The sequence below is a fragment of the Toxotes jaculatrix genome, chromosome 12 (genome assembly GCF_017976425.1).
Source record: "Toxotes jaculatrix isolate fToxJac2 chromosome 12, fToxJac2.pri, whole genome shotgun sequence".
Classification (NCBI taxonomy): Eukaryota; Metazoa; Chordata; class Actinopteri; family Toxotidae; genus Toxotes; species Toxotes jaculatrix.
This window is the reverse complement of record NC_054405.1, coordinates 26,349,968-26,372,207: the sequence shown is the minus strand read 5'-3', so window position 1 is coordinate 26,372,207 and position 22,240 is coordinate 26,349,968. Positions and strand designations below refer to the sequence as shown.

The following is a 22,240-nucleotide window of genomic DNA, read 5'->3' as shown; positions in this document are numbered from 1 at the left end:
GCTCATTCGTGACATGTGGTGGTGAATGGTGTGTGAGGACGTACGTCTGAAGGCCAGGAAGAGGAAAACTGCCGCCAGGATGAGCAACACGCTGAGGGAGAGAGAGAGGACGGGAACATTGATCTGAAGGGAGAGAGAGGGTAGAGAGTCCTCCACCTGACCCAGAGAGAGAGAGAGAAGTTTGAATTTAAAGTTAAGAGGGTTAGGGATTAAGGGTTTGGGGGTGGGTGGGTGGGGTCAGATGGGGGGTGGAGCCTCCTCACAGTGACAGTGTCGGAGCGCAGCAGGGTGGAGTTCCTCCTCAGACGGTCCAGCTGAGACGGCTGCAGCGTTTTCCAGTGTCCTGCACAGAGACAGAACAGGCAGAGCTCAGAGCGTCCAAGAGACAAAAGATATTTCTGGGTTTCAGAAACCTGGCCACATGTGCAGGTGTTCATTTGTGTCATGTGACCTGTCTGATCAAGCAGCAGGTAAAGCCGTGGCTGAACCTCATCTCACCTGTGGAGGCCGACGGCTCTGTGACGCGATCCGTTGTCGTTTTCGTGGTCGCTGTTGAAGGAGGAGAGCTGGTGACCGGAGCTGAGAGGAAAACATTTAACCGTGAGTTACTCAGATCTACAGTCCTGAGATTAACGGAGAGAGACGAGAGGAACCGAGAGGAGAGACTCTGTGGAGCTGGACCCCCCCGCCCCCTCCGTCCTCCCCGCCCCTCCCCTCACTGATGAAGTGACATGTGACTCACCTTTGACCACTCTCAGGTTCATGATCACCTTCTTGTCGTTGAAGATCCCGTCGATGTCCACCCTGCAGCAGTACGGCCCGCTGTCCGTCCGCCTCACATCCAGGATGTCCAGGTCCATCTGTCCATCCAGGACATCCCCCGTCAGCCGGTACCGGTCCCCCACCTGCAAAACCGGGGTCCGGGTTAGATCCTCACCTCGATCTGAAGCCAGAACAGTCTCAGTTTCATCAACAGAAACTGTACTGTCGCTCTCTGCACAGCTTCACCCGATGACTTTTCTGATGCTGACTCTCTGTAATGCGTCTTTCCAACTTCTATCTCAGTGTTGGACGCTGAATTTCAGACGGTGTCACTGTGTGAACGTCAGCAACCAACAGTGAAACATGACTCTAACTGATAAACTGATCTCAGGACTAAAACTAAATCTGCCGAACCCGAATCACACAGCATCACCAAACCTTGGAGACCACGCCGTCCTCGTCCATCTGCACCAGGATGTTGCTGCACCAGAAGGTCCCGCAGCCACGGCCCCAGCAGACCCGACTCAGCCCGAACCGCTTCACCGAGTACTGGCAGGACAGAGAGGCCACGCCCCCCTCCGGCACTTTAAAAGAGGAAATGGACGAAAACTGTCCACCTGCAGCACAGAGACACACAGAGGACAGCATTCATCACACGTCCACATCACATTCATCACAACACAAACAACAACACCCAGTTCACACAAGTCAAATGCACGAAGAGTCTCAGAGACGCAGAGTGTGTTCCTCTGCTTTGTCTTTGTTGACTGATGAAGATGAAGGTCCTTCCTCCCAGAGCTTCGCTCAGAGCTCACAGCTGTGATGTCAGCAGTTTGTGTTGTGATGTCAGAAGTTTGCGTCTCACCTGACAGGATGAAGAGGACGATGACGAAGGTCTGAGGCGCTCGACAGCGGTGAGACGAGATGGTGGCCATCCTGTAAGGGTGTGTGTGTGTGTGTGTGTGTGTGTTCATTGTCCAGTTAGATGCACAGTGCGACTCTGTGATGGAGCTGTGTCGGGGGGCGGGGCACCGAGGGAGGGGTGAGAGACACACTGTGTTTCTGTGTGTGTGTGTGTCTCATATTCTGAATGTCTGCTGTGTTTTGTCCCTCTGCCGTCCCCACACTGACCCCCCCCCCCCCCCCCCCCCCCTTTATGAATGATTCATCACTGCACCCTCACATCCAGCCTCAGGCCCTGCAGCCTTCAGCGGGGGAGTGAGGGGAGTGGGACCATGAGACGTCTCATGATGGGACTGAAACATGCTCACAGTGTTCTCCAGGTGAAATCCTCGTTCACTGTCACCTGGTCACTGAAACATGCTTCAGCCCTGAATGACAAGACTCCAGCTGCTGCAGCTCAGCGTCATCCAGCCAATCAGAGCAGTTTCTGCTGGTTTGGTAACATCTGGATGATCTGAACTGTATGTTTGTTTCAAGTTTCAAATGAAGAAGAATAAAACAAACGAGAAGAATGAACAGAGGAGGAAGAGGAGGAGGAACGGAGTGTGTTTACACCGATGGAGGGAAACACTGAGGACAAAGGACTGTCTGTCTCTCACACACACACACACAGATCTGGTTTTGCTTCACAGTAAATGTGTTAAGATAAAAATGAGCAGGTTCAGTTTGTGATGCAGAGACGATTAAACACAGGAGCTGTGAATCTGAAATGACCACACAAAAGAAGTAAGAATTTATTGTAAGCACATTGAGAATCTTTCACACACGGATTTATATTTCACATATTATATGAAATCTCTTATCACAAAGATGAAGCAGGCAGGGTGAGGATGACGAGGTGCTGGAGCTCTCCCACCCTCCGGAATAAAAAGTCTGTTAATAATCTGAAGTGATGTTTGTTCTTTAATGTTCTGCCTCGTTTTTCTCTGCTTCCTGTTTTAAATTGTTCTGATCTCATTTTCTTATGGATGCAGTTTCCTCAGCAGGCAGCTCCCAGAGGCAGCGTCAGGTTTCCAACAAGGAAAATAAGAACAGGTGGAACAGGCTGATGATGCTGGTTCTGTGTGTGTGTGTGTGTGTGTGTGTGTGTGTAGTTGTAATACCTGACCACTGAAGCTGGAGCGAGCGCTGCTTTTCCAGCGGGTCGGACGAGTCACGCCACAACCTTCCAGCCAACTCCTCAGCGTCCTGGAAACTGTTAAAATGTCCAGACAGTGCAGGTTTTCCTTTCTCACAGAACCTCAGGTTCTTTCTCAGTTTGTCATCATCGAAGCTCAGCACCTGGAAAACAAGAGGGAGACCAGAACAAGATGAACGACTGAAGGAACGACTGAGAAAGACTGAGAAAGATGAGTGGAAGTGGAAGGACCTGTCCTTCCTCCACACGCAGGGCGATGGCAACATTATCCCAGACGTAGTAGTGCGGTGGGGACACCTCCGTGACCTCCAGCTGGTTTTCATCGGGCCTCCTGACCAACTCATAGCTGACAGGAGCAGAAACAAAGGGAGACACACAGACTGAGAAGCTTCTGGAAATCTGTACATTAAATCATCAGTTGAACAGTAACGAAGACGATTGTTAGTTTCAGCTCTGACGAATCTCTCGTCCTTCTTGGTCAGTGGACTTTTGTCCATTCTCACCTGTGTGTGTTACACATGGCCTCCGGCCTCCAGATGAAGTGTCCATCTTCGTAAGCACAGACAGCGGTCGGGTCATCACTCAGCAGAGGATATTGTGCAGCGTTCTCTGGTCTGTCGACGAGCACGACATACATCACTTCCTGTTTGTACAGGACGGTCTCGAACACCTGCATGAGCGGCTGAGCACCCTGACAAAACTGCAGACAAGAACAGACGCTGCAGTGAGAGACTCACGGCTCATCGGCGCCACTCACATGTCAGTTTGGAAATTAATGAGCACATGGAGACAAATACTTTAATAAAGCTGTAATGGAGCAGTAATGACAGGAGTGTTTACCTCAGACTGTGTGATGATAAATGAGCTGATCATAAACTGATCATAAACTAATAATGAGAACAGCGTGTGAGTCAGCACCTGTTCGCTGTAGGCCTCCAGCACCTCCTCCAGGGGAAAGGTGAAGCGGTACGATCCCAGCCTGGAGGTCTCCAAGAAGGCTGGGGACGTGGCAAACTTCCCCAAGAAGCTGCGCTGCATCCGGGCCTGCTCATCAGTCCGGTCTGGGTAGGTTGTCTCCAGGAGCCTGCCCTCAGCTGACGTTATGTCCTCAGGTCCCACAGCCAGACTCCACCACACCAGACAGTCTTCGTCCATGCTCCTGAAGCCCTGATCCTGCTTGATTCCATGTAATCCAGGTTCATCTGTGTCGTGTTTCAGGTGAAACACATGAAACTCTGGTCGGGGATATTCTGGGATGTTTTCTGTGAAGAGGTATCCATTTCCCACACTTTGAGCTTCTATTTTCAAATCATTCAGCTTCAAGTGTCGACCTCTAAGAAAATGTTCAGTAACTCTCCTTCTGTTTGTTCTTTTTTCCATGTTCAGACGGGAAAGTATGTCGATTAAAAAGACAAATTAAAAGTCTGTCCTGTCAGGAGTATCAGCTCTGTCCTCTGCCGTTCAGGGTGTGGTCTGACAATGGCACGACTACACCCTGAACAGTGGTCACAGCTGTGTGTACCTACGTCACCATGGTCACACATACGGTGGGGCGGTGTTATGAGCATATGTTTTTGTTTTTTCATTCCTTTTCTTTGTCTTTTCTTTGTCCCTCATGCTTTTACTCCCTTCTCTCTCAGACATGAACGTCTGAAACGAGCTGCCTGCCCATTCCTCAGGAATGGAAAGTGAAAGTAAACTTATTCAGTGTGCCACATTTTTATCTGGTTCAGCATAAACATTTTACTTTCCCTGCTATGTTAAAAATGGTAGTTGAGTAAGTAGAACAACAGCAACAACAATAATAAGCTTCAGAATTTTTAACAATAGGATTGATATGTCTCTGACACTGTTAGTTCGATGATACTCTCTGTTTATGTTGCAGGTCAGTTTGACCCATTTTCTTATTGAAGAGTGTAAAAAGTATAAATGGACACAATTAGGGAATTAATCAATATTCATTATCATTAGCATTGTTTTCATTATCAGTCAATCAAACTTTATTTGTATAGTATCTTTCATACAGAGGGCTTTACAGTTGGCCAACAGCTGATAATGAGAGTTCAAATGTGAAAAGTTAAAATAAAAGAAAGATTTTTACTGAGTGACATTGTTTTTTACTGAGAGACCATTTTGTTTTTTCTTGACCCTCTCAATTGAAACTTATTTTGGTGGGGAGAGAAACCCATTTTAGTTAGAGAGACTTTTAATCTGAAGTTTATTGTCGCCGGAAGTTGCTAGCCTGGTGCCGGTAACACGGTGCAAAGCCCCGTAATCTTGTCCGGTAATAGAAAAAAGGCGAAATTTAACGTGCGTCCGTGACATGAAAGTGATCAGAGCAGCCGCAGAGACGTGACACACTCGGCTCAGGCGCCGTTAAACACATTTAAAGTCACATTTCACGTTAGAGCTGAAGTTCGCGGCTAACGGCAGCTAACCGTGTTGTGACACCTGAGCAGATGCCGAAGCTAAAAGGATTAGCTCCTCAGGTGAACGCGAGCTAGAGGTGGTGTAATGGCCGTGAAGCGGAGCGCCAGGTGGACTCAGCAGCCGTGAAGGTGAGTTCCTGACGGTGTAACCGAGCTAACTGTTCCCGTCAGAGAGCGACCGCTTAGTTAAACAGTCCACACGGAGGACAGGTAACGGCACGCCAAACTCCATGGAAAAATGTCGAGATTTTAAAGTGGAGTGTCACTGTGATGGACGCTGGTGTACAGGTGATGAGTGTCATCGATCACGGTTATTTAGCTAACAATTAGTTTCATCTGCAAATATTTTCTCGTTTAATGAGTTATTAAACATAAGAAGACAGTGCGAATGTCCATCACATGTCATCACATGTCCCGTATGTTCCAACCAAGGTCCAAAGTCCGAAAATATTTAATTTCTTATCATTTAAAACCAAGAGAAGCGGTAAAGCGGAAACACTGAGTCAGTCTAGAGTGTGAGCGCGTCCTGCTTTCTGTCTTATATCACAGTAAAAGACATTTGAAAACGTCCCTTTGGACCGTGAGAGACTGTGAGGGACACATTTCACTGTCACTGATGTTTGATAAATTAAACAGTGAACTGATTAATCAATACAAGTTACTGAATAATAATGGAAATATGATAAAAATCATTGAATGTAATCACACAGATGTGTGTAGTGGACATGTTCTAATGAAGCTCGGGACATTCAGGTGTCCCCCTGTGCTGCAGAGGTCAAACGTGATGATGTCATGTGGTTTGTGTTTCCTCTGCCGTCCTCTCTGTCCGTCCAGGATGCTCCAGGGTCCGTACGGCAGCCTGGAGCGGGACGGGCTCCTCATCCGGCTGCCTTTCACCAGCTTCGCCGTGGGGACGGTTCTGCTCCCTCTGACTGGCCTCATCGCCTGCCTGTCCATCTCACTCATGTACCACTTCGAAGACGCCACGTACACACACTGTCACGTGAGTTGTCACAGAACTAGTCCAGGGTAATGTGAACTCTGATCATCCATATCAGAGTGTTGGCAGCTGGTCAAACCCACATCATCAAAAGACGGAGGTCCAGCCGAGGCTGCTGCGGCATTTCCACACCTGTCGCCTAACAGCTGCGCGTCACACCTGACGTCAGGAAAGGTGGACGTCGGTTTCAGTCTGAGGAAACAGCTCTGAACACCTGAAGCTCCCGGAGCTTGTCCTTCTCAGAACGCACCTGGTTTACAGTCGATCAGAGACACTGTAAACCAGCTGTGGAGCCAAGTTTGTTTGTATGTTCATGTCATGCTCACGTGTCTCACCACACAACCAGTCAGATTAATGGATGGCCCGGCGCAGGTTTAACCCTGGTCACCGTGATAGAAGAGAAAGACTGGAAGTGACTTTTTTATTACATCTACCTGTTCAGAGCAGGAGGAGGAGGAGGAGCTCCGAGACATCGCACATTATTCCTTTCATGTCGTGGGTTCAGTAGATGTGTTGGTTTAAAGATTTTTTTTTTTTGTTTTTATTTACCAGGTGTCAAACTACCTCCCGTCCATCAGCGCCGCCATCAGCCGCGTGCCGGAGCGCTACATCTGGCGCTGCTGCATCGGCCTGCACTCAGCGCCACGCTACCTGGTCGCCGCTGCATATTTCAACTTCTACCGCAGCCGCTTCAGCAACAGGCTGCCGGAGCTGCTGCTGAGCGGACTGGCTCTCCTCTGCAGCCTCGCCGAGAACACCGGCCTGCTGCTGCTCACATACGTGTCGTCCACAGAAACGTACAGTGAGTACCTTACCTGACGCATTTCCTCGTCAGTGAACAGACACAGTTAGTCGGTGAAGATAAAGGAACAGAGAGGCAGCTTCTCTGGACGCGTCCTGCTGCTGTCCTCACTCTTTAGTCTCAGGTGTGAAAGTGTTAACGACCGTGACGTTTGTCTCCGCAGGTGTTCATAAAAACGGTTTCATCGTGTTCATAGCGAGCTCGCTGCTGCACATGCTCATTACATGCAGACTGTGGCAGATGATCAGGAGATACTATGTGAACCCAGAGGTAAACACACCTTTCTCCTCTCTGTCCTCTCGTCATGTCTCTGTTGGTCATGCAGCCGCCACCTGGCTGATGGTTTGCTGTGAGCAGCCTCATGTTGGCAGCTTACGTCTGTGTGTGAGAATACGTTTTGATTTCTGTGTATGTTTTAGGTTTTGTTGAGATGATCAACGATTCAGCAGAAGTTACAGGAAACACACGTGTTTAAGTTTAATAAATAACTGGGACATTTTAAATGTTTAAAAAAACGTTCTCCTGAAAAAGCACTGAACTGGCTGAAGCTGATCTTGGAAACGAACCAGCTCTGTCGGCTTTGACTCCGTCTCAGACTCGTTTGGACTCTTGACTGTTTGTATGTGCAGGAGGCCTGAGCAGTAAAAGCTTTACTTCTGTCTGTCGTCCAAATTTAGCATTTCAAGGTTTAGTCTGAGGCGCGTGGCAGTGCAGCGTCACACGAAACATTTCAATCATCACATTCTGCTGAATTCTTAATGTGATTTTACACTGAAATGTAAATCAGCAGTGGTGATGAGTTTTCACCTGCAGAGGGCGCTGCAGAGCTGCAAATCCACTTCATGAGCCCAGAGAAGGTTTTTGGTTTCTGTTCTTCCGGACTCGAGGCCACAGAACAGAAACAGGGAGGTTCTGAAATGGTTCTGGCTGCTTGAAGGGTTCTTAGTGACCCTCTGAGGTTCTGCTGGTCCCTGGGGTAGACTGAGACTGAGACTTAGACTGAGACTGAGACTGAGACTGAGACTTAGACTTAGACTTAGACTGAGACTTAGACTTAGACTTAGACTGAGACTTAGACTGAGACTTAGACTGAGACTTTGATAAACTTTATTGATCCCAGGGGAAATTGTTTGGTCACAGTATCTCAGTTGCACACAAGAAAAGTAAGTCTCAGATAGTTATAAGCAAAAAATATAAATAAAATACAACAATATAAGCAGAAAAAAGAACAGCAGGTCGCATATGTTCAAAGCTACAAGAAACAGAAGTAAATATAAATAAATACAAATATACGCTGTATACAAACAGGTGGAGGAGTGATCAGGTGCAGTAATCTGGGTGGACGAGCAGTGAAGGTACGACGTCAGACGTCCTGAACATGAAGCGTGGTTGCAGAGGGTGTAGGCTGCTTAATGAAGATGTAAAGAAAAGAGAAGTTGAGGCTGTGGTTCTGTTTTCAGCAGCAGGTTCTTAAAGTCGCGCTGGTGTGAAACGATGTGAGGAGAGCGGGAACCTGACGTGGAGCTGTGTCCTGAACTTCTCCCACTCGAGCAGAAAATAGATGAATAGGTTCCAGATTTAACACGTGACGCAAACGTTATTCTGGTTCTTCCCTGTTTCAGTGTGAGCAGAGTGAACGTGTCCGTCAGTGAACGCAGCAGTTTAACCACACCCCCCCACAAACCCACACCCAGTCTGAGAGGAAACCTGCTCACACCCTCTGAGCTGAGGGCTGTTCTCACGTCAGTGACTAACTCATCTGTCTGTGTAAACTCCGCCCTCGTGGTCTGTCACATGATGTGACCAGCGAGCTTCAGGAAACCGTCACCAGCTGATGCAGAGAGGAACCGCCTCCTTTTTTTATGTGTTAGATCTGTGGCTTTATGTGACGCCTTTGAACAGAGTCACTACATGTGTTAGCCAGCCGTCATCATCATCATCATCATCATCGTCAGTATTATTGTCAGAATAAGTGGAGCTGCTTGCTGCAGACGTCCACTGTCTGTGGACGGAGGAAGAGTCAGTGAGACGACCTGAGCTCTGAGTTTCATCCTGTGTCTGTGTCCGTTCACACACACCTGAACATGCCTGTAACATGCCTGTAAACACACACACACACACACCTGAACATGCCTGTAACATGCCTGTAAACACACACAGTGTAAAAATGTGCAGCAGACCAAACCACGTCCTGTTTGTTTCCCTTCTGTCACCTCCTGCACTAATAATGGAGAAATCCCTGGTTGTCATGGTTACAGCTCTGCCCGTCCATACTTCCCTTTTCTGTGGTAATTATCTTTAAATCAGTTGCATTTAATTTCTCTGTGTGTGTGTCTGTCTCAGGAAGTGACATCATACCGATGGAAGGTGCGTCTCTTCCTGTTTAACATCAGCTGCTGTCTGGCTGCAGCTTACTTCTTCCGACGCCACAACAAATACTGTGAAAGCGGAGGTAGGTGTCCCGGTCCTGCTGTGATCAGGATCAGAATCAGGATCAGAATCAGAATCAGGATCAGGATCAGAATCAGAATCAGAATCAGGATCAGAATCAGGATCAGTCCAGGTTTCTTCAACAAAGAGTTCAGATTCATTTCCACCAGTGAAATCTTGTCAGCTGCTGCTTTGGCAGTGATGTTAGTTGTGAATGTGAGTGTGGCTGCGTCTGTCCCGAGACGTGTTTCAGTCTGTGTCCACACTGACAGTGTGGACACAGACTGAACAGCTGGTAAATCTCTTCTCCTTCAAACTGATCAGACAAACAGCAGAACTACATCTCAGCAACATCTGGTGAGGAGAGAGACAGACGTCTGAGAACATCTGTATTTTATAACAAACCAGCAGCTGTGCTGTTAGTCCACAGCTCCGACTCTCACTGAGCTGCTTCGGTCTTGGTGTCACTCGAACACACTGAGACACGGAGCTGCACGTGAGACGGTCGTGCGGACGTCCTGTCAGCTCCATCAGAGGAGGACAGAGGAGTCCAGAGTTCAGCAGAAACTGTCCGTCCCTTTCAGACTGCTCGTCTGTGTCCAGGCTGTGTTAGCTTAGCTGATGATACGATCAGGAGCTGTGGTTATTTCCAGCAGGGACGTGCTGATGTTATAATCAGTGACTGTCGTCCTCGTCCTCCTTGCTGGGCGTCCATCATACTCTCATGCTGGTTTCAGAAAGGTCTGTCAAACTTATTAAATGTCACTGCATCACTCTTCAGTTACTAACACTCTGTCCCTCTGCTGCCCCCCCATGGTCCCATCCTCCAGTCTACACCCTGTTTGCCCTCTTTGAATACCTGGTGGTCTTCTCCAACATGGCCTTCCACATGACGGCCTTCTGGGACTTTGGGAACAAAGAGGTGATCGTGGCCACGCCCCCGGAGGACAAACGATACTGAGCAGGTGACCAGAAATCCACCGGAGGACAACGACAAGCTCAACTTTTATCTGGACACATGAAGGTGTCGTGTGGCTTCATGAACTTTGACCTGATCACGGCATGGTTCAGCACTTCTGTTGAGTCGTACCTGCTGAGGACACGCGTGTTGTTAAACTGTACTGTGACTCAGCAGCTGTGTCACTGTTTGGATTAAAGGAGAAATCAGACCAGGCTCTAGTACAGAGCTCTGTTTAATCTCAGCTTTATGGTTCACTGTTTATTCTTCATTCATTTATTTCTTTAATGTTTATTTTACAGCAGCAACCAAACCATCAGAGTCACTGTCAGATCAGAGGTTCAGGTCCTGGAGACCAGCTCCTGTTGTCCCAGGACATTTGTCAGACAAAGTTTGGTCCATTCGTTCTGATTTTTCTTTGGATTTAACATTTGTGTGAAACGTTGGACACATTCACCTCCTCAGACCTCAGTAAGGGTTGGACAGCTTCAGGCTCTGTGAGCTTGGCAGTGTCTGCAGGAGAGACTGCCCCTGCTCTGCCGGTAACTGCCCCTGCTCTGCCGGTAACTGCCCCTGCTCTGCAGGAGAGACTGCCCCTGCTCTGCCGGTAACTGCCCCTGCCGCTTCAGGTCACTGCCATAGGTGTGTGTGTGATTTGACAGTAAAATGATCCTAACAGAGTCACAGCAGCTTCCTGAGAAATCCTAAAAATAAAACGTGTGTGAGCAACGAAACCAAAGGCAGCGCTCACCTGAGCTCAGAGCTTCCTGCTCACCTGAGCTCAGAGCTTCCTGCTCACCTGAGCTCAGATTAAAGCAGCCTGGTGTGCCTGCTGCCGCTGCACAGGTGACGTGAACAGGTGAAATCTGAGCTGAGCGCTCGTGCTCCTCCTTATAAAGACTGAAGTGAAGGAAGAGCACAGACACTGGGAACACTGGAGAGTCAGTGCAGGGTCGGATTAAGACCGATGTGTGTGAGATGACGTCGCTCTTCTTCTGCTGACTCAGGTCGTTTCTGTTTTTGCTGAGTGTGCAGTTGAAGAAGCTGCAGTCTGTGCCGTTTCTGCTGAACAGCGCCCCCTGTGGCCACGCGTGTCACCCCGCAGCGTGACCGGTAACAATCACAGGCGCGTGTGCACTGAGTTCAGGTCGGTGATGAACGGTAACAGGAAGTTCACCTGTCCAAAGCTAACCTGAGCTTCCACAGGAAACGTGGAAACATGTCGCTCGGCTCAGTGTTACTGAGACTACAGCTGAAATCAGCTGATGCTGCTGACAGCCGTCTCCCCTGCGCCTCGGTTATCTCTCGGTAACGCGCGGCAGTCAGAGGAAGCGGCTCCCTGCCTCCGAGGAGAAGCTCCGGAGGAAAACACGGCTTCCTGCAGAGTGATGGGAGTTTCGGCTCTGTGAGGGGAGCTGGATCTTTGGCTCCAGGAGCCGTTCGAACTAACGGCTCATTGCTGAAGCACACACTGACCTCCGCTCAGACAGGTCGTGTATAACAAACTGTGGAGCCTCAGTCACCCGGCTCACCGTGGCCTGGGCTGTAGATCAGTAAAACACTGACTGCCTGACACCTGGCCCGCTCACCTGGCCCGCTCACCTGGCCCACTCACCTGGCCCGCTCACCTGGCCCCTCTGATCTCAGGTGTGTTTGTGATCTGATCCATTTTCTGTCTGACACCAGAGGAGTCCGTTCATGGTTTGGGGAAGTTGTTTGTCAGCAGGTCATTTATTAAACTTCAGCTTCATTTACCTGAACGTGTCCATGGATTCGGGGGCGGGGCTTCTGAACGAGCTCTGAAGGGAGGGGTGTGATTTGCTGTCGAGTTCCAACGTCAACAGTGTCTCTCCTGAACCGCTGACTCCTCCTTTAATTCATCTAATGACTGTTCATTATCAATTAATATCCTGATCATTTCCTCAATTATCTGTTCAACAGCAAATCAGTTAATCAACATGTGCTTTCAGCTCCACTTGTATAAAGTGTTGGGAAGTGGTAGTTTTAAAGTAACTGGTAACTAAAGCTGTTAAATACCTGTAGTGAAGCGTACATGTCGCTCAAAACAAAAAAAGGAAATGTGCTCAGTTACTTTCCATCAGTGTCTTCAGCTCAAAGAAACAGCTGGAATCACACACAGCAGGCAGGGGAACTGTATGAAACACGTTTTAAATGTATCAGCACATTTAAATAAAAACAGTAAACTGAGAAAAACACAATCATCGACAAAAATAAACCAATTTAGGAGAAAACGAAGCAGAGTGATCGTGACAAACAGATTAAAAAGCAGAGCAGCAGGGAAACGCTGCCCCACAGGTCGACGCTGACTGCTGAGTTCTCTTTAACTTCCTTATTTCTATTTTCACCAGCTGTGACTCCACCTGAGCAGCTTCCTGTCTGACCCGCCCGTCCTCGCCGTCACCCATCAGACGCCCGTGGAAACACTTCGGTGTCTCCCACCAAACATCTGCGTTTCTGTCGCCATGACACCTGCACTGGTGCAGTCGTCATGACGACAGAAGCACAAAGCGATTGGATCTTTTCGGGGGTTTTCTGTTTATGGTTCACCACACTCATGATGCAGCATCGGAACCAAACCAAACATAAAAAACACGTTTTAACATACATTTTCCAAACAGTCTCTCAGGAAGTTGTGCCGACTCGAACCCGTCGGCTCCCGTCGGGTGGAGGCTCGGTCCTACAGCAGGATGCAGGGCCTCTTGCTGACAGTGGGCTGCGGGTTGAGGAAGGACCTCACGGCCTCGATGAACACGTCCTTTATGCCGTCCTGGTTGAGGGCTGAACATTCCAGGTAGCGGACGGCGTGGATCTGGCGGGCGAGGGCGGCGCCCTGCTGGTGGGTGACAGGGGTCTGGTTCTGGTCCTTCAGCTTCTTCTGAATCTCTGCGTCATTTCGGAGGTCGCTCTTTGTGCCGACCAGGAGGATGGGAACGCCGGGACAGTGGTGAGACACCTGGTTTAAGGATGGAGTAAGAGCTCAGACACTGGCTGGTCTTTAAAGAGTCAGCTGGTTAGCTTAGCTTAGCATAAAGACTGGAACCAGAGGGAAACAGCTAGCCTGGCTCTCAGGTCCAGATCATAAGAGTAAAGGTGGCAGTTCCTGTCACAGCGACACTGACTAAAGCTGCTTCTGTCACATCTGCGGAGAATCAGTTGAATCAATGAACCAAGACGTGGCGTAAACTGAGCATCTGTTTTCAGCAACACAATGATGTGACTGTGAAACTAAACACAGTGAGACTAAGGCTGTGGGCTGTAACACAGCGAGCTCCTGCCTCCTGGACCTGAGTCGTACACTGATGTCAGCCTGTGAATCAGCAGCTGGGTTAGAAAGCTACCAACAAAATCTCTGTAAACCACAAATATAAAGTCAAACATCAGAAAATATGTTCCACAAGAGACTGTGGACGTCTGCTTCTTTAATCTGTTGCCGGGTAGATTTTGACCTCTGACCTCTGGATGCCACTTGTGTTTGACGTTCTCGTAGGAGGCGGGGCTGGAGATGGAGAAGCAGATAATGAAGACGTTGGTCTGCGGGTAGGACAGCGTCCTCAGCCGGTCGTACTCCTCCTGACCTGCCGTGTCCCACAGGTTCAGACTGATGATCCTGCCGTCCACGGTCACCTGAACGCACCACACACACACACACACACACACACACACACACACACACACACACACACACACACACACAGCAGCTCAGTTAGAGGGGTTTGTCTCTGTGTGTGTGTGTCTCTGTGTGTGTCTCTGTGTGTGTGTCCTTCAGCTTCTCCATCAGAGTAACTACATCACATTTACAGGGATTCAAATCACACAACTTTAATAACACGGTTAACATAACAATATGCACTGACCCCCCCCCCCCCCCCCCCCCCACCCCGCCTCAAAACAAAAGCACAACACACTCGACCTCAACATTTACATAAACAAAACAAACAGCGCCGAGTCACTGCAATAAAATATTAATCATTCAAATGTGACACACGTCAGCACACACTCACACACACACACTCACACACACACACACACACACACACACACACACACACACACACTCACACACACACTCACACACACACACACACACTCACACACACACACACACACTCACACACACACTCACACACACACACACTCACACACACACACACACACACACACACACACTCACACACACACACACACACACACACACACACACTCACACACACACTCACACACACACACACACACACACACACTCACACACACACACACACACACACACACTCACACACACACACACACACACACACACACACTCACACACACACACACACTCACACACACACACACACACACACACACACTCACACACACACACACACACACACACTCACACACACACACTCACACACACACACACGCACTCACACACACACACACACACACACTCACACACACACACACACACACACACACACACTCACACACACACACACACTCACACACACACACACACACACACACACACACACTCACACACACCTGGCTGCTGTAGTTGTCGAACACAGTGGGGATGTACTCTTTGGGAAAAGCTCCGGTGGTGTAGGAGATGAGGAGGCAGGTCTTCCCCACAGCACCGTCACCCACAACCACACACTTTATAGTCTGCATGATGACCTCTGACCTCTGACCCTTCAGCAACCTGCAACACACACACACACTCTGCTGTGATTGGTGGTGCAGCTGTAAAATGTCAGTGGTGTGAGTGATCAGGTTCGACCCTGTGCTGTTTCAGTCTGAGCTCGATAAACCAATCACCAATCATCTTTCTGACGTTTGATCATGATCACTGTGACATCACCATGGCGACGGTCTGCGGGTTCGTGTTCTGAGGGACGGTCGATGCAGAGAGCTGATCCAGTGACAGTTTAGGAAACTGATGAAAGCTTTAAATGTTGAAGCCACAGTTTCTATTGAACGTTTACAGATTTGCCATTAATCAAATTATCCAGACCCAAATAATATGAAGCAAACCAGGAGCTTTTGAGACCCCTGGGGGTCTGTGGCCCCTGGGCCCTGTCCACTTTGCCTGTTTGGGGGCAGGAAGAACCTGGACTGATCCAACATATAAAAACAAATCACCTGTCTGAGCTTACCTTCACTGCGTCTGATTGGTTCACTCGTTCTGCTCCAGCTGCCAGAGACACTTCGGTTTCCTTCAGTTAACACAGTTTGTTCAGAGACATGTGACGTCCCATCGTCCGACTGCAGAGACAGGGTAGGAGGGGGAGGACGGGGGAGGATGGGGGAGGAGGGGAGAGTTTGTCCTCTGTCAGTATTTGTGTTTATGGAAATGATTGCTGCAGTAGGAAACGGTGTCCAAACAAAACAGAGATGTTATCCTGCATCACACACACACACACACACACATACACACACACACTCACACACACACACACACACACACACACACACACACACACACACACACTCACACACACACACACACACACACACACACAGATTGAATGCCAGTGTGTGAAGGTGTTAATGTCAAACACATTTTATTTACATTAATGTCAGAGAAACACACTTGGTCAAATTTAATCTGTCTTTGTGTCTGTTTTCTCCATCTGTCCATCAGCAGAGACACAGCAGGAGCAGTATCAGTAGTATCAGTAGTAGTATCAGTAGTATCAGTAGTAGTATCAGTAGTATCAGCAGTAGTAGTAGTAGCAGTACGCAGTGTTTGAGGCAGCAGTTTGAACTGTTGTAGTTTTAGGTTGTGTTAGATTGTCAGGTGTTTCTATTATTTTGTCCACCCCATTCACATTCATGAGGTGGACAAAACGTCTTTGTGTTGTTGCAGATCCAGATCATGTCCAAGTCACAGGTCTCTCCGAGTCACTTGGGACATGTCTCCGAGGTCACACTTATCCGAGTCCACCAGAGTCCCCGAGGACGTCTGTGTCATCAGTGTCCAAGCTTTCAGGGTCAGATCTGAGTCTCCACTGTCACAGAGACGCTGGTCCAATCACCTCCAGCTCCCAGAGGAGACACACCGAAGTCTGGTCCACGCTACGCTGACTCAGACGTATCAGGAAGGACCCAGGTCACACTGATGCTGGAGTCGGTAAGCTAACGTTTGTGTGTCTGTGTCACAGTCTCAGTTTGTGAGTCTGTGATTTGTGTGTAGGACAAAGACAAAGACGAGCAGAGACCTGAAAATGAAAAGTGAACACGACCAACACGAAACGTGTGGATCGCCTGAACAATAACACGCTAACTGTAATGTGTGTCTCCAGATGTCTGGAAGAGAAAGTGGCTCAACCCAGACTCTGGGGACGCTGACCCCACCCTCCCCCTCTCCTCCCCTGCCCTCCCCCTCTCCTCCCCCGCCCTCCCCCTCTCTCTGGGCGGAGGTCGGCTGAGCTCACTCCTGCTGGAAGCTTTAACCTCTGATCTCAGTTTTTCTTTTTCTCCTGTTGATTCTTTTCTCCTTCACATTGTTTAGCTGCTTTTACTGTGAGGACAACATGACCTCTGACCTCTGACCTCTGCAGTGGTGGAGAGTTTACTTAAGTTCTGTGCTTCAGTACAAATTTATATTATAAACAAAACACAGTGAGTGAATTAAACTATCAAACAGTATTTGAGGCTAAATCATTAGTCAGCTAATTGATTAGTTGATTAGTCCATTATCAGAAAATTATTCAGCAGCTGTTTTGAAAACTGATTAATCGTTTAAGTTGCTTTTCATGTATCAAGCTTTGTATCTGTAAGTTAAAGTATGACTCAGCATTTTTCTTAACATCATCAGATCTCGTGCGAGTTTAAAGCTGCTCACTGTCGTTTTTATCAAACAGGACACGGTGACTGTGTGGGGGACTATTTTCAGCAGCGGATTAATCCACGTGCGGTGCTGTAGCGAGAGTTTGTGGATGTGACCCGGAGTAACTGTGGATCACTGATGTAGCCCAGAGGATCAGAGGGTTCAGGGTCTGATTCACACTTTGAATCAACGTTGCAGACAAATGAAAACACGGACTTCCAGCTGTAGAACATCTGTAACACAGGTCACACTGAACGGGTGGAAACCTGCAGACACTGTGAAGAAGAATGAAAGAAACGTTTCAAGTGTCGAAACAAACTTTTGTAACTCGACGTTGGAAAAAAGGAAGTTTTCAGCTGAAAAATGTCATCGTGGTTTCATGTTGAAATTAAGCAGCAACTTCAGTAAAGAAACCTACAGGACTCAGAGACGTGAGGTGGAACTGCTCGTTTCATTCCGTAAAAAGCTGCAATTCAAAGTCAAAACTACAACAGTTTCTGTCAACGAATAAAAACCAAACGTCTGAACGGACAAATAAACTTCCAACTTAAAGTCTTTAAATTCATCGTCCTCCAGGAAATCCCGTCTGTTCTTCACAGGCTGATTTATCTGACCTGTCACGTTTCTGCACGTAACGTTAGCTAACGTCAGCAGGAAGCAGAGTCTGAACCTTTCAGAAACGGAATTCTCTGGAGACATCAGATATTTTTTATTCATTTATTATTATTGTTATTGTATTTAATATTATTTATTTAAGGCTGTTTATGTTTACTCCATTTCACTTCAGTTCAGCGCTGCTGTATGCTGCACTTCCTGATTTTGGGAGTCGGAGTGATTTGTCGATGTTCGGGCTTCAGCTCAGTCGGTGATAAAGATGCTGCACAGCTCCGTGGTGTTGCTGCTCAGACTCTGATCACAGCCTCCCGTCAGACCTACAGTCCCAAACTGATCCGACTGACAAAGATTTACTACAAATACAAGCAGCTAATTTCTGCAGACGCTGCCACCAGAACACGACTGAGAGATGAAAACCACGGATGAAGTGCTTCAGCTCTAACGTGTTTCAGCTGCGTGAGAAAACAGCGACGTGATGAAGTCACCGACATTTAAAGCAGCCGTTCTGACGCAGATCTGAGCGGGAAAGGAGTCGGACTGTGAGAGGAAGAAAGCAGAAAACCCGCTGAGAAAAAAAGAGGAAGGAGGATGGAGATCAGTAACCTGCAGCAGCTGAAACTGACTCAAACACACACTCATTGTGTAAAAGCTTCCCCTTCGTGCTGCAGCTGGTGTGTGTGACACTAAAGTGTGAAGCCGCTGGCTGTTTTATTTTAATGCCAGTTAATCATTAGCGTGATGAGTTAGAGGCGTGAAAACATTTCCATGACTCATCAGAGGGACGAGAGCAGAGCTCAGACCTGAGGAGCTGATCGCTGAGTCACAGTCCTTCATCAGGACTCACTTTGCATTTCATCGAGCAGCTGCTCGACATTTTCCCAGAAACCTCTCAGATTCCGAAGGTGTTCAGTTCATTTCCGTCATTGGCTCCGCCTCCTCAGCAGCTCACAGCCTGACCAGCTTTCAGTCGCCGTCCATGGTCATCATCCTGTTTCTGCTGCTGCTGCGCTCGCTTCGTTCGTTTGTCTGGAGGTGAAGCGACGCCTCGTGTCTTCTGCCTCCATCTCACCGTCAGGTTAGTTTCCGTCAGGACCTTTGTGTTGGGAGACGCTTTGTCACGGTCACGTGTGAAGGTGTGATCATCAGAGACTCCGCCCGTCCTCCGCCCGTCCTCAGGAGCCAGGTTCTTCTGAACTACTGAGATGGAGCCTTTTCCTTAGCAGTGGCTGCTGAGGATCATGGGTACTGTAGTACTTAGAGCCATTCCTCAGACCAAACACTGGTGATGGAACCCTGTGGTGATGACTCACCTGGATCATGTGACCTTACCACAGGTTCATGCTCTGACTGTTTGAATTGTTTCAACGGTGTTTGTGACAAATCAGGTTCTTTTCTTCAGTTTGGTGAATGATTCAAAATGTTACAACCCCGATGAGGAGGTGTGTTTTGTAAAGCATCCTGGGAGCTGTAGTCCGTTTCTCTCTGGTCCCGTTCGCTCAAAGAAACACCAACATTTCTGTTTCACGTGGATCAGTGAGCAGTTACTGAGCAGTGGGATCAGCAGCCTGGTGTCTAATTCATGCTTTTCTGTCCGCGTTTCAGGAACTAACGGCGCTGGTTTCGTCTCGTCAGCTGCATTCTTTTTCTGCGTTTTTATTTTCTGCCTCTGGTTTAGGAAGAGACTCCTGACCGACAGAGGAACCGAGTCGTCCTGCAGCTGAGGCGCAGATGGGAAAACCTCTAAAACTGGAGCAGCAGGTTTTACAGAATATTTTTACAACTGTGGGATTTTTCTGTCTTTCAAAACTAAGAAAACCCTCATGAGAGAAAAAGCTCCTGCTCCTCAGACTGACTGCAAACAGCAGATCATGTGTTTTTATCAAGTGAAAACTGGATTTTCCCTCAGAGTCTGTGTCAGAAACTGTTTAAACAACAACAGACTGGAAGAATACTGGACCGAACCAGGACCAAAGCACCAGAATATCAGACCGAACCTGGGCTGGAACAACCCAGAATCAAACCAAGCATCACAGTGTTACAGGGGTCACCAGGGGTCACCAGGGGTCAGAGCGTCAGGCAGGTCAGACACGAACAGTCAGCTCACAGAGGAGGTCCAAGCTGCTGAGAGCTGAGCTGAAGAACCACCGACATGTCGCTAACTTTCTCATTGAACAGGAAAGCTGTGACTTCACAGCTCCAGTGAGAACAATAGGTTCAAGTTAAAGCAGGAAGTGAGTGTGTAAACTGTGTCTGGCTGTAATGTCACCGTTCGCCTTTGTTTTCTCTGCCACTGAAGTTCGTCAAACCTGTTGCCACCGTGTTTCTGAATCCGACTCACGCTGTGCACAAACCGTTCACAGTCCAGCAGACTCAGCCTGACGAGCTGAGCCTGACGAGCCGAGTCTGACAGAGGCAACGTCGCCCACACGAACGCAGCATTTCCTAACCCCCCCTTCACCCTAATAAACAGTCAGACGCCACAGCCCAAAGAGGAACTGGTCTGTGTTGAAACTGAAACAGGAAGGGTTTGTCCGCTGCTCTGTTCATCCAACAGCAGCGTCTTCATTCAGTTCACTGTTATTTCTACTGCTCCTTCCACAGTCAGAGGCCCAGAGTCTGACCCCAGATCAGCAGACACCTGGCTCACAGGGGGGAGCCTCCTGCCGAGGGCCGGGCTGGGTGAGAGGAGGAAGATAGGACAGCTGGGAATGGAGGAGAGGAGGGGGACAGGCAGCGTATAGAACATGAAACAGGGTTGGACGTGGACAGTGTTAGCCTGAGTCTCTATCACTACACTCTGACAGATCTGTTGCTAACTAAGACCATTCATGTCTCTAAAATCAAGACGTGCCACAGAACCCTGAGGACGCCTCCACAGGCCTGAACATCAGAGCAGACCTGGACTCAGACTCCGGAGGACACTGGTCTGAACCAGGAGTAACATGAGTCACATGTTCAGATGTACAGTTTCTGACAGCTCCATGATTCATCGGCAGTAACTCGGCGATCTCTGACATCTCACCCTCTGACTTCCTGTCTCGTTCTGGGAAACCTGAAACTGGCCAACTTGACTGTGATCTTCCTCGTTCGGATCTGAGCACGTGCGGCTGTCCTCGCCGTGATGTCATCTCACCATTAGCCTTGTTTGTTTTTTTTCTTGTTAAAGAGCCAGTGGTCATTTAGTTCGTTTCTGTGATGTGGCTTTGGTTATTAGCTCTGAGTGACCAGGGGACCCCCACCCACCCCACCCCCACCCACCAGGTCAGAGGATAGGACGGACGGACGGATGGGTCAGCTGGACACAGAGCCGGGGCCCTGGCTTCTGATCTCTGTCTGCAGTGAGGAAACAGGATCAGACGCTGCTCTCACTCGCTCACACTCACTCGCTCACACTCACTCACTTCATGTTAAACACTGATTTTCTTTAACACACTGTTAAAAAACAAGTTGTGTTCTTTCACCTTTATTTTGAAAGAATTTTGCCAACAGCTGCTTTTCCCTGTGAAGGTTCTGAATGAACCTTTATTCCCATGTAGGGCCCCGGGAACCTGGATCCACTGTCCCCTCTCTACCACACCCCTGCCTTTAACACTGTTACATGACATGACGCTGTCCTCCTGTCCTCCTGTCCTCCTGTCCTGAGACACTGAACCTTTAATGTTCCTGTGGTTTTACAGACTGTTTCACTTTGTTCCAGCTCAGTCCTCAATGTATGAACACGTTTGTAGCTACACACACACACACACACACACACACTGGGAGTGGTCGCACTTCATATCTGCCCCCCCCCCCCCCCACACACACACACACACACTCAGCTGATCACTGTCCCGTAGAAAATTACAGAAACTCACCGGTTATCAGTCCTTCTCTCCGGGCACGCAGCTCCACTCAGTCCCGCTGCTTGTGTGAGTGTGTGTGTGTGTCAGTGTTGTGTGTGTGTGTGGGCGCGGGAGGGACATCGGATCTCTACCTCAGTGTGAGGCGGGCGGGCGGAGCTGATGAGGAGGAGGAAGTCCGAGAGGAGAGAGAGAGGAAGTGATGGAGCAAGTTTGAGGAAGTTTACTCTGCGTGTGTGTGTGTGTGCGTGCGTGCGTGTGTGTGTGTGTGCGTGCGTGCGTGCGTGCGTGCGCGTGCGTGTGTGTGCGTGTGTGTGTAACACTGGGCTTTTCACTTTGTTCTGTCCATGGTTGAGAAACAGTGAAAAAACAGAGCGAAAGAAAGTTTCTGAAACTTAAAGAACCAATCAGACGTCAGCATGTGAACTGACCTGAAGCCCCGCCCACCAGCTGAGTGACTGACAGG

At 48.7% G+C, this 22,240-nt stretch overlaps 3 protein-coding genes and 1 long non-coding RNA gene across 6 annotated transcripts in view; 1 reads left to right on the top strand and 3 right to left on the bottom strand.

Moving 5' to 3' along the window:
* LOC121190253 overlaps positions 1–4,323 on the bottom strand; it is a 5,380-nt gene extending 1,057 nt beyond the window's left edge. For 2 of the 3 annotated variants that reach the window (XM_041050840.1, XM_041050839.1), the window contains exons 1-9: positions 3,782–4,323; positions 3,367–3,563; positions 3,095–3,209; positions 2,829–3,006; positions 1,201–1,379; positions 743–905; positions 499–579; positions 264–343; positions 45–156 (exon numbers count right to left, since the gene is read on the bottom strand). In XM_041050840.1, the coding sequence (XP_040906774.1) occupies positions 45–156; positions 264–343; positions 499–579; positions 743–905; positions 1,201–1,379; positions 2,829–3,006; positions 3,095–3,209; positions 3,367–3,563; positions 3,782–4,243 (1,567 nt within the window). In that variant the 5' untranslated portion in view covers positions 4,244–4,323. Of the gene's footprint in view, positions 157–263; positions 344–498; positions 580–742; positions 906–1,200; positions 1,380–2,828; positions 3,007–3,094; positions 3,210–3,366; positions 3,564–3,781 lie in introns of all 3 variants that reach the window. The other variant, XM_041050841.1, reaches the window with a different exon arrangement.
* The window catches only part of LOC121190261, a 56,722-nt gene that overhangs the window by 27,516 nt on the left and 6,966 nt on the right, over positions 1–22,240 (bottom strand). The window lies entirely within an intron of this gene.
* On the top strand, positions 5,100–10,716 carry pgap2 (post-GPI attachment to proteins 2). Its single transcript, XM_041050848.1, has 6 exons — positions 5,100–5,421; positions 6,127–6,295; positions 6,845–7,094; positions 7,258–7,364; positions 9,438–9,546; positions 10,355–10,716. Exons 2-6 carry the CDS (start codon positions 6,128–6,130, stop codon positions 10,483–10,485), a joined length of 765 nt encoding a protein of 254 aa, XP_040906782.1. The 5' UTR covers positions 5,100–5,421; position 6,127; the 3' UTR covers positions 10,486–10,716.
* Positions 12,633–21,919, bottom strand: rhogb (ras homolog family member Gb). Its single transcript, XM_041050850.1, has 5 exons — positions 21,790–21,919; positions 15,645–15,753; positions 15,031–15,190; positions 13,957–14,127; positions 12,633–13,456 (listed from the first exon to the last, which is right to left on the bottom strand). The coding sequence occupies exons 3-5, from the start codon at positions 15,157–15,159 to the stop codon at positions 13,181–13,183; spliced, it is 576 nt and encodes a 191-aa protein (XP_040906784.1). The 5' UTR covers positions 15,160–15,190; positions 15,645–15,753; positions 21,790–21,919; the 3' UTR covers positions 12,633–13,180.

What these genes read in the sequence shown, in the direction of transcription:
- pgap2 (XM_041050848.1), top strand. Translation starts at nt 6,128, where the DNA reads ATGCTCCAGGGTCCGTACGGCAGCCTGGAGCGGGACGGGCTCCTCATC. An exon ending in CCACGTACACACACTGTCAC is followed by an intron (nt 6,296 to 6,844) that starts GTGAGTTGTCAC and finishes TTTATTTACCAG; the next exon opens with GTGTCAAACTACCTCCCGTC. An exon ending in CAAATACTGTGAAAGCGGAG is followed by an intron (nt 9,547 to 10,354) that starts GTAGGTGTCCCG and finishes CCCATCCTCCAG; the next exon opens with TCTACACCCTGTTTGCCCTC.
- rhogb (XM_041050850.1), bottom strand. Translation starts at nt 15,159, where the DNA reads ATGCAGACTATAAAGTGTGTGGTTGTGGGTGACGGTGCTGTGGGGAAG. An exon ending in TCGACAACTACAGCAGCCAG is followed by an intron (nt 14,128 to 15,030) that starts GTGTGTGTGAGT and finishes TGGTGCGTTCAG; the next exon opens with GTGACCGTGGACGGCAGGAT. An exon ending in AACACAAGTGGCATCCAGAG is followed by an intron (nt 13,457 to 13,956) that starts GTCAGAGGTCAA and finishes TCCTTAAACCAG; the next exon opens with GTGTCTCACCACTGTCCCGG.